The following is an 11298-nucleotide window of genomic DNA, read 5'->3' on the forward strand; positions in this document are numbered from 1 at the left end:
AAATGGCTGACCTAAGGACTTCCTTTTGGTGGGTCAACGATACAAAGACAAAATATGAACCGTGAAGGCCAAAATCTCCAAGCTGGGCACAAAATGAAGGGATATTAACCACCGATGTCATCGGCACATCAGAAACGGCTCCTCCTCGAACCCCCCCCCCCCCCCCCGGAGATTTCATACAACATGTGAAAGAAAAACAAACCAGCCGCATCGGTGTGTTTGTGAGGGAATGTGTGTCTTTTCACTCTCTTGATTATTTCTGCTTCCTTCACCGACTGATGTCGTCAGTGTTTTTTTTTGTGTTTTTGTTTGGTGATGTCATCGGTGTGTGCCGTGGTTTCCTAATGCCGTTTCACCTCCCCAACACCCCCCCCCCCCCACCCCCCACCCCCGCTTCCCCCCTCCAATCACTGTTTGTTTTTTTTCCTCCACACACTGCAGTGTCTACATATTTTCTCTTGGGGGGGGGGGGGGGGGGCGTCATGATCGGAGGGCACGGAGGGAGACCCTCACAAAGGTCCTCACATGTCGTCAAAGGGATTTGTACTTTATTTTTGTAATCAGTCAGAAAGAGGACCCAAAACTGCAGCTGCACTGCTCACGACAACAGAAACGTACAAGTATGTTGTGATGATGTCACAGCAGGTGTTTTCCTCTTTACAGCTGATGGAAATCTCCCCCCCCCCCCCTCCCCCCACCGCTCCACGGTAATATCAAGCCTCGAACACAGAGAGCAGTGCAGGAGCAGTTTTTTGTGATTTATTGTCCCTTCACGGCCTCCGTGTCCTCCACCAATGACTGTTCTGGCCTTCTGTTGACTTCCACCGTTCTGACCCGCTGATGTCTTTCTTTCTTTTTCCCCAGACTCAACCAACAGTGACTCAGCGAAATCTAAGGTAACGTCTTTTTCACACGGTGCGAGGTTATTGTTCAACATCGTGTAGCATAGAAGATGTGCCGGCGCTAAAGTGACGTCTCCTCCTCCTCCTCCTCCTCCTCTCAGGGGTCGTGGGGGTCAAAGAAGGACCTCAGAGCCAAGGACTTCCTGACTCTGTCCATCATGTCCGCCGTCACGGGCCGCAAACGCAGGAAGCGCCACAACGGCCGGCGCGTGGGCAGCAGCACCGACGACGACTCCGAGCACGAGCCGACCAAAGCCGGACACCCGGGGGCGGAGGAGGAAGAGGAGGCGGAGTCGCCGGTGGCAGACACTGCTCCTCGAGCAGAGGGAGAGGAGGACGACGACGAAGAGGAAGAAGAAGAAGAGGAAGAAGAGGAGGAGAACGATGAGGAAGTTGCAGAAAGCCGAGCGAAAGAGGAGGTAGAAGAGGAGGCGGCGGAGGTCGTTCCCAGTCGGCCGTGCCGCAAGGAGGAAGAGGAGGCGAGAGGAAGGCAGGCGGCCTTGTTGTTGCAGGAGGAGGAGGTGCAGGCGGAGGCGAAGGGGCCGCCGTGGCGAGCGCCGGAGGACGCCCGCTCCATCGTGTCCGGTTACTCCACGCTCTCCACGTTAGGGCGGAGCTTGGGGTCGGAGGGGCGGGGCGACGACGCGGACGACGAGCACAGCGAGCTGGTGAGCGAGACGGACAACGAGAGCGGCTTCGCGTCGCGCTCGCTCACCCAGGAGAGGCCCGACAAACACCCGACGGCGCCCGACAAACACCCGACGGCGCCCGACAAACACCCGACGGCGGCCGCCAGCACTCAGCCGGCGGCGCCGCAGCCGCGCAGCTTCCTCTACACACACTACAAACCCCCCGTTCTCTCGCCCACGAACCTTCTGGCCCCGCCCACTGCCCTCACACACATGCCGGACTCGGCGGAGAGGAGCGAAGGAGGGGCGCGCTCCACCACGCCCTCGTCCTCCTCCTCCTCCACCACTCACAGACTGCACTCGCGGCCCTCCTTCAACTCCCACAAGCTGATCCAGTGCGACACTCTGGCCAGGAAGAAGCTGAAGTCGGAGAAGTCCAAGGCTCGCTCGCTGGACCTGCTGGAGCTGTCCGGGGGCGCCGGCGCCGGCTCGGGCTCCGGCTCCGGGCCGGAAGGCGCGCCCAGAGTCAAGAGGGAGACCTCCAGAACCAACCCTTCGTCGGGCAGCAGCCAGGAGAGCCTGCGCCCGGCCCGACCCAAACCGGCCCTGCCGCCCAGCGAGGCCGCCTCCTTCACGCCGACCGGCCCGGGCGGCAGGTCGCTGCACGAGCACGTCTGCGCCCGGCTGCTCGGCTCGGCCGACGACCTGCGCATCGTGGGCCTGCGCAAGCCGCTGTCGCCGGAGACGCGCCGGAAGAGACGGGCCTGGCGCAGACACACCGTGGTGGCCTCCCCGACCGAGACGTCCGAGAAGAGACCCCCGCTGAACGTCAACGACTTCCCCTTGTCTCCCATCAACCAGAACCAGGTCAAAGCGCAAGGGCCGCCCCGGGACGCGGACGGGCTCGACCAAGGACCGGCCGCACGTCAGGCGCCCACCTCTCGGTTCCACCAGTACCTGTGAGCCTGCTTGGTTGGTTTCCAGGTGAACCGTCAGCAGCAGCAGCAGCAGCACCCTTTATTCTTTTCGATGAGCTCCGTTTGCATGACGAGGGGCGTTCCAGTGTTGCCAAAGCTTTTTTTTTTTTGTGTGTTTTTTTTTCCGTTTCCTCTACGTGTGCTTTTATAGAAACGACACAGGGACACAAACAGACCTCAACCACCAAATCCACGTCGCAGCCAAGAATTCTCTTCCCCGCCGGGCATCCTTTCCGGGTCGTCTTCTCTTCCTTTCCTTCCCGGCCTCGACTCGCAAGACGACACAAATCAAAGGGTTTGAATCCCTTCGGGTGGCCGGAGGAAGATGCTTGAAACGCGGCCTTTCCTCCGGCTCCCCGAGAAAAGAAATGGTGCTTTTCTTGTCGCAGCGGGGTTTTAACTGTATCGCAAAAATGTTTCCGAACCCACGTTCAGTGATCCGCGAGAGACGGCCACGAGAACACAAATTTAAAAGTCGTTTTAAAACCATTTCAAGAGGGAGATCAGCTGATTTTTTTTTTTTTTTCATATCAGTCTTCCTAATCTGTTCCTCCTCCTCCTCCTCCTCCTCCTTCTCCTCCGACCACAGACACTGTAACTCTCTCGCTTCCCCTCACGGGAGATCCGTTCGGTCGCCGACACGCTCGGTTACAGTCGCCTCTCTCTACTTGTTAATAATGTTTATGTGTGTTTGCGCAACAATATTCGTGATCATGTCCGAGCGTGCAGGTGTTTGTGTTGAGCAAAAAAAAATAAAAAATAAATACATTTTTTTTTTTGTAACATTTGTACAAAGCCTTGTTAAGTTAACCTTTTGTAAATATAAATATTATCATATTTGTTTTTACTTTTTTTTTTTTTAATGGTTTACAAAAAGTGCGTACAAAGTGCACAGTCGTTTCCTTCAAGATGTTACTTGAAATGTTTCCCTTAATATATTCTTTTTTTTGTTTGTTTTTGTTTTGTTTTATATTCAATATATATATATTATATATATATATTTTGTATTAAAGTTAAAAAATAACTAAAAAAAAAAAGTACTTTTATTGTGATTTCACCTCTCGGGCGTTACCTGTTCGACGGAGACGAGATGAACGCGACTCCGACTGTTCCTTATTTCCTCATCGATGGCCTTTTCTCTCTCCGATTCGCAGCACTGTGCAGGAAAACCTTTTATCTCACCAGGCGTCGTCTTAATACTCCCGATCGCTGCGCGAAAACTCTCCAGTAACTGCAACGTAGCCAGCGATGAAACGTAAATCCGGTTAAATTATCAGGTGGCACTCGCGACGGCTGACCTCGTCGTTCCCTCGGTTGCTCGTGTCCGGGATTACCGAGCGGTCGCCCCCGCAGATCCGCTCGCACTCACTGAGCCGGAGACGAAGTACGAAGCCCCGACGGTGTCTCGACAGACTGCTGCGTCTCTCGGCGTACTTGTTACCTCGGGTGGGGGGGTGGGAAAGGGGGGTGGGGGTGGTGGGAGGGGGTTACGTGACGAGTTTGTTTTTTCCTCCCATCGGGTCAGGTTGTGATAAATCCTCCCCCGGCTGAGGAGGTGGGGAGGGGGGGGGGGGGATGGTACATTGCAGGAAATGAAAGCAAGAATGTCGTAAAATGTTCTATTGTTTCTTGAGCGTGGATCCAATTTGCCACCAGAGAAGAAAAAAAAACCCAACAACAAAAACAGGAGGTGCAGCTCGAGGAGTCGCCAGAGACTCGCCTTGTTTCCATCTGACCAAATAACCCGGTGAAGAAGAGTAGCAGCGACGATGATAATAATAAATAAGTTCTAGTCTTGTCTTACCTCAAGATTTTTTCTACAAGTGCCTGATTTCTGGAATGTGTTTTTTTTGTTTTTTTGTTTTTGTTCTGCAGTGCCATGCTCGCTTCTCATCTTCCCGTTTCCCTCGTCGTTATTTCTGGGTTCTCGCTCCCTCCTCTGCTGTGGCTGACGGTATAAACTAAGGCACGGACCCCAAAGATGTGTACATTAATTACAAGTGATATAACTGAGAGAAAAAGAAGAAGAAAAAAAAAAGAAGAAGAAGCACACTTCAAGCCAAGGACACGTCTATGCACTTCTCTCTGCCTTTCAAACGGAGGCATTAACAGCTATTTACCGATGCTGCTAAGAGGGGGAGAAAAAAAAGAAAAAAGGCGTATTATTCTCTCAGCTGCTTTTTCTTAACAAACTGAGGTCATCGCTCTTTTGCCTCGTAACCCACCGTGTGTGAATATGGTACACCTAACAAGCCCTAACCCACCCCCCCCCCAACCCACCCCCTCCCCGCCCCCTTTCCCCTCCCTTAAACTGCATTAGGTCATGCCAGACAACATCCAGTTTCCTCCAGATGAAGCAGCCCTTCGTGACTTCATCGAAAAAGGAAACCTCAACAGTTGGTGTGTGTTGTCTGAAATGTGATTTTTACCTAATGTCCCATTATTGTATTTTCAAATCTTTTTTTTTTTTTTTTTTGTACATACTATCTTAATATGTAACATATTGTATTGTGTACATTTGGAATTGCTTTCGAGTATAACTAATATGAAAATGAACTGGACTTAAAAAAAACAAATTTAAATAAAAAGGTTGTCCGCCTGAAATCATTTCCCCTCACGGCTGTGTGCTTTAAAGCGAGGTTATATGATGTAAATAAACAGAACTATGTTTAAGAAAGAAAAAACAAAAAAGGCTTCACGTGCGTTTGATTTTGAGATGTCTTTTTGTTGTTGTTTTTTTGTTTTTTTTGCAAGACACACTTCACAGGAAGCTCTTGTGGCTTTTGCAGCGCAGGCAACTTATAAATAGGAGCTGAATGTCGCCCCCTGGAGGCCGCAGACTGGAAATGTCCCTCCAGGCCTCCGGGCACAGATTGCCTCTCCGGAGGCACGAGGGAAAACTTACTCTAAACCACTGAGGCTCGTATTTTTAACTTGTATATTTATGCATTCTGTAAACATCGGCTGTAACACTGGAAATCTGTTTAAACGGATTATCCTAAAAAGAAGGGAAAAAGAAGCTTTATTAGCACAATTTTCTGCTGATTATTTTTTTGGAGGGGGGGGTGGGACTTTTCACGTGACCCACACTTCTCCAGATTTGATCAGAAAGAAGAGCAGTAAAAACCCATTTTTGCATTTCTTCCTGCCTCACAGATTTAGCTGTGAGTGGGTTCGCCTTCATAAAAAGCAGCATCTCCTCCACCTTCTCCCCCACCCCCACAACCCCCTCCTCCTCGTCTTCTTCCTATTCAGAGCCCACTCGTGTCGTGTGTCTGGCCCTGTCCGGGATCCTCGCAAGACAAAAAAATAAATAATAAAAAGATTAGGGATTATAATCTGACAAAAGCCACAGACAGTAGTTCCTCACTGCAGCTTTTATTAACCCCTTCCTGTTGTTTGGTTGTTATTTTTTTTTTAGCAGGCTTTTACAACACATGACAGCTTGAAATCAGAACTTCAATATATATATTATTATTATTATTATTATTGGAACTAATGTTAACACACAACTGTTAAAATGTTCACTCTGGAGTTTACTGCTGCAAAAAAAAAATAAACAACATAAAAATAAAAATAAAAAAAAGCAGTCTTTGCAGGCTGGCCAGATTAGCTGGAATTTCTTTTTTTTTTTAAGTTTCTGGGAGGAAATGCCACATACAATGTTTGTTTTCTTTAAAAATTACAAATGAAACGGCTCATATGTCAGTGGACACCAACTGAGTTGACCGGGAAAACAAACAAAATATTCTGGTGTTGTTAAATACCTTCTCTTTATAAAAAAAAATAATAATAATAATAAAAAAAAAAAATCTTAATTTTGAAATATTTACATTTCTTCTTGAAAAACAAATTTGATCAGGACACCTTAATAGAAAAGAAACGTCAGTATTGTATTGCATCGCAATGCAAGGACTTCATTGTCCAGATGACAAAGTGATTACACAAAACGGATGACAATTTGGTTTTTTTTTTTTTTTTTTTTAAATGCAGTAGTCCCATGTTGTTGTTGTTGTTGTTGTTGTTTTTACCTTATTCCAATGGTTTTTCCCTACTTGACATGTGTCCTTTAATTTGTAGCGACCTGCCCCCTGTCCTTGCTGGGCTGGCTCTGCAGGAGCAGCTCCGTGTTTTGGGCTCTCAGTCTCTCCAGCTCCCTCTCCATCTCTCCGACCCGGACCTGGGAGATCTCCACGGTCAGACCGCCGGGCTGCACGGCGCGCCTCAGCCGGTTGTTCTCCTCCTCCAGCCGGGACATGCACTTCTCCAGCTCCAGGTACTCCTGCACCAGTTCCTGCTTGGTCATGTTCTGCAGGCTCTCGACGTGGTACATCTCGTAGGTCTCGGAAAAGTCTCTCTGGAGAAACTCCCCACCTGCGTTGCCGGGCCTCCCGATGCCGTCGCTGCCTCCTCCGCCGCCGCCGCCGCCGCTGCCGTCGTCGTCGTCGTCCTCCTCGTTGTCGAAGAACTCCTCCTCGCTGCCGGTGTCCTCCATGCGGGCGCCGACCCCCAGAGGCCGCCTGACCCCGGTCTCGGTGTTGAGGTCGGGCTCCTCTCGGTCGTGCTCGTCCATCAGGAACTGGGTGGTGTTGTAGGGGGCCACCGGGAGCCCTTTGGCGAACATCTCCTCTCTCATCCGCGAAGCCCTGGCCGTCTCTCTCTCTTCCAGGGCTTTCTTTTCCTCCCAGGAAAGTTTGTTGTAAGGCTTCCAGTTGCGCTTCTTCCTGGAGGTCCTGCGCCTGTGCCTCTTCTTGCCCAGGCGCACATCCAAGCCGGTGTCGGAGTCGACGTGCAAACTCTCCTGCACCTGGTTCAAAGTCTCCTGCAGCGGTCTGTCTTCGCCGTTTTTCCCTTGCGAGGTGTGATTACCGTCGCTCGCCGAAAGGACACCGGCTTTTTGCTGAGGCTGAGATGCAGCGGGGCACTTCGGGTGCTGGTTTCCGGACGCTAAGGCAGGGCACACCTCCCTCTGTCCGCCTTTCATTTGCCATAACTTGTCTGTGTTGATAGCCCCACAGTTCTCCGCCCGCCGCTGCTGCTGCTGCTGCTGCTGCTGCTTCTGCTCTCTCTGTCGCCCCCTGTCGCCGTTCAGCGGTCTACCATGGTTGCTGGCCGGGAGATGCTCCAAACCGTCTCCGCTGCTCCCACCTGATGGCCTGCCTGAAGTTTTCAGGTGATGGGTCTGCTCCACCGGCTCCGTCATCCTGATGATCCGCTCCGATGGCTCCGCTTTTCTCTTTTTTTTTTTTTGGTCTTTTTTTTTTTTTTTTTTTTTTTCTTTAGCACATTTTAGATGACGTTCATGCCCTTCGAGGCTTGAGCTTCAAAGTTCGTGAAAAGACGTTCAACTTAATCCGAACCAAAATAAACTTATTCAAAAAAAAAAAAAAAAAAAAAAAAAAATTACAATGAACCGAAATTGATAAAGAAAGTTTTTTTTTCTGGTTTTTTTTTTTTTTTTTTTTTTTTTTGGACGTTTTCAAAACAAAACTCTCGCAAAGTAAAAGTACACTTCCGAACAGTAAACACTTGTTACTCCTCCAAGGGTTTGTCAGAGCAACTGTCGCTAACTACCATTAACCGTTTCGATGCTGTCAGAACTACCGCTCACCGGGAGACTACGTTCTACCGTCACAACAGTGTCCCGTGTGCTTCTCAAGAAGAGGGAGCTCGTATTTATATAGCAGCTCCGCCTCTGGCCGCGCGCATGCTACTGCTTGTAACACCTAATGAATTGTGGGGCATGTGGTTTTAATTCCAGCCGATCATTGGCGGAGAGCTCCCCACCGAACTACATGTACCACAAGTCTACGATAACTGACGAGCATTTCGACCAATCACATGTCAGGATCTTGAGCCCGATAAACCCCATCCTTCTCTTTTTTGATTGGACAAGAGAGCAACTTTACTGTTGCTAAGCTTAAGGTATTTTGTGATTGGACGGTCTAACGGTCAATCAAAAGTGCGTAATCCTCACCAAGAAAGCAGTCCCGGGCATTTTTTATGGACGCTACTATTTACAAATTAAGGGGGGCACGATTAAAAGTTACGATATACAAGGTCGCTTAATCTCCTTAGAATGACATAATATCGAAGCGAGAGCAAATAAGAAGTGTTTATATTTACGACAGTAGGGTTTATTTTCTTATTTACTGATCAAATAGTCCAAGCTGGAGTCAACAATACATTGTACGCCTCCTGTATTTTTTAGCAAAATGAAGAAAACCTCGTGCGGGAACTAGTCCGCTTTCAATGTTCACGTTAGAAAACGAGTAAATACCGCTCCTTCTCAAAATGGAGCTGCTCTTCACGACCGGCGGCATTAAAAAAAAAAAACGCGTCGTTCCGGTGCCAGCTGGGTAAAACAAAACGTTTCGGTCTCGGTAGTCTTGTGTTGTGCGGAGGGATATGTTTGTTGGGCAAGGAGGAGGAGGAGGAGGAGGAGAGAGGAGGAGGAGGTGAAGTCTGGAATCAGCGTAAACAAATGACATTTATTGTGAAGCCGCCGCTGCGTTCACAGTCCGAAGGGAGGGTCAGGCGACTCGTTAAATAATCCTGTTACCGGTCGACGGGAGTTGGTGTAGATTAACTTCTTTTTTTTTTGGAGTGTTTACACAGTTTTTATTTTATTATTATTATTTTTAAAAACCGCTAAGAGTAAACGAGCTCGTAGCCAAACGTAAGCTAGCCAATACGGAGCTGCGTGGTTCGTCGCTCCCCACAAAAATATTAAAAAAAAAATAAAAACACTGCATCGTTTCTCCGCAAAAATGTGAAGCCATACGCACCAAAAACCAAAATAAAATAATAATAAACCTTTAAAAAGTTTTAATCGTTCACCAGTAAAAAACGGTCCGGTGTGACGATGACCGCCATGAAGCTAGGCTAGCTAGCATCACATAATAATAATAATAAAAGTTGATAAACCACGAATGGTCGAGCAGTTTCAAAGAATATATTTTTATAAAAAAAAATTAAAAAAATCCGTCGATATAAATGCAGCGAGCACGCAACGGAAGTAAAACAATTCACTTTAAAAAATAAAAAATAAAAAAGATAACGTTAGCAAAGTTGCTAACTAGGCCGACGTGTCCGTGAGGGACCCGCGTACTTCCTGGACTGTAATATTTCGTGTGCGCGTTTCCTCTCAGTATTGCGATTAAATTTGATTGTTACGTTTTAAGTTTGAGCCAGAAACGGTGGAGGAAACAACAACAACAACAACAACACAAGCGGAGTGAAAACACCCCGCGTGAGATCTTCGATTTAACTGTCTTTAGTTTCAGGAAGTAGACGGCGCCCGGATCCTGCAAAAAAAACACAACAACAAAAAAAAAAACAGGTAGCACTGGAGCTTTCATGTAGTTTTTGTTTTGTCTTTATAGTTTGTTTTTGGAAGAAGTCTTCTCATCACAATGCACAACGTCCTTTTCTTTCAAGCTTGTGTAAGAATATACAGTTTAAAAAAAAATTAAGTGGAAAAGGAAAGCTTTTTTCTTTTAATTTAATTTTTTTATTATTTTTTTTAGTGCACATCTGAATTATTGGTTCTGTACTGTTCTTGGTCTATTTGTTCAAGTCTTTACATTCACATACAGGAAATATTAAGACAGACTGGAAGCGTTGCTGTCAATCAGTCAAGTGCATCTTTAACTGTACACACACACACACACACACATATATATATATATATATATATATATATATATATCTTCAGTTTTCTCTTCCATTAATGGAAGAATTAGGTTATTCAGTCTGTGACCTCTGACGGTGGCTGACTGCTTTCTGTCTCTCTCCTAAGACTTGGGGGGGGGATATCCACTGGCTGCAAACAACACAGGCCGACTGTTTCTACTAATAGAAGCAGGCGAGAGTTTCAGCTCAGTGGCAAAATAAGGGAGCTGAAACTGGAAATCCTTTTTTTTTTTTTTTTTTTTTTTTTTGAGGGAAGAGGTGGTGAGACGTCCTAGTTCGTATGTCGGTAAGGGTGGTGGTGGTGGTGGTGGAGGGAGGGGTGGGGGGGGTCCCATGTTCTGGAATCAAGGAGCTGGTGCAGCCACAGGAAACCCAAAGCTGCTCCTGCATAGATCAGAGCTTGTGAGGATTAGCAGGCATGACTTAATCTCTCACCCTGTCTAATGTTGGTTGTTGCTGCCCATTGAGAGGAGATGAAAGATTAAAATTATAAAAAATAAATAAATAAAATTGTGTATAGTGTGATTGCACGGTCTTGGAAGTGTACATTTTAGGCATTGGCTAATATCCGTCTGAGCACAGTTGGAGACTTCCTGCAGGTCCAAATGGGTGGGTTTTTTTTTTAAATTTTGGGAGGAAAAATGTAACAGAAAAACATGAGATGCAGCCGCCGCAATAAATGACTGAGTTAAAGAAACATTTCACCTTAACATCTCTCCACCCAAACCTACCAAACCTGCTTCTTTGTGTGTGTCTGTGTGTAAATATGTGTGCTCTTTGAATGGCTGTGGATCAGGAGAAGATCACATTTTTTTGCTCTTCCGTTGGCAGCTCCTGCTCCAGCTGAGGTCTGGTCCCTCTGTTCTCTGTTATAACTCCATTACAAAGATTTAATTAAGTTTGCAGCCATTGCTTTGGTACTGTGAGCACCATCTACTTACACACACACACACACACACACACACACACACAAAGATTACAGTCTGTTATTTCTCTTTCATAAAGTACCATTCAAATCCACTCAGACATCATGCACGTACAGGCTGCACAAGATGAATTTGGCATTATAGAATTGATTGTTGTTGAGATCTTATT

General features: G+C 47.4%; 2 protein-coding genes across 2 annotated transcripts in view; one reads left to right on the plus strand and one right to left on the minus strand.

Moving 5' to 3' along the window:
- Positions 1–3272, plus strand: part of arhgap23a (Rho GTPase activating protein 23a) — a 33506-nt gene extending 30234 nt beyond the window's left edge. The window contains 2 exon segments of the mRNA XM_069709106.1: positions 865–896; positions 1004–3272. Coding sequence (XP_069565207.1) covers positions 865–896; positions 1004–2494 — 1523 coding nt within the window. The 3' untranslated portion in view covers positions 2495–3272.
- A 2598-nt stretch (positions 3273–5870) lies between these two features.
- hexim1 (HEXIM P-TEFb complex subunit 1) lies at positions 5871–7896 on the minus strand. The gene has a single exon (XM_069709134.1). The coding sequence runs from the start codon at positions 7709–7711 to the stop codon at positions 6578–6580; it is 1134 nt and encodes a 377-aa protein (XP_069565235.1). The 5' UTR covers positions 7712–7896; the 3' UTR covers positions 5871–6577.
- Between the last annotated feature and the right edge of the window lie 3402 nt (positions 7897–11298).

Source organism: Brachyistius frenatus, unplaced genomic scaffold, assembly GCF_029030835.1.
Source record: "Brachyistius frenatus isolate BFR_SWC_R1_liver_20210118 unplaced genomic scaffold, ASM2903083v1 Contig_80, whole genome shotgun sequence".
Lineage (NCBI taxonomy): Eukaryota > Metazoa > Chordata > Actinopteri > Embiotocidae > Brachyistius > Brachyistius frenatus.

Coding starts and splice junctions, on each gene's coding strand:
- hexim1 (XM_069709134.1), bottom strand. CDS start 7,711: ATGACGGAGCCGGTGGAGCAGACCCATCACCTGAAAACTTCAGGCAGG.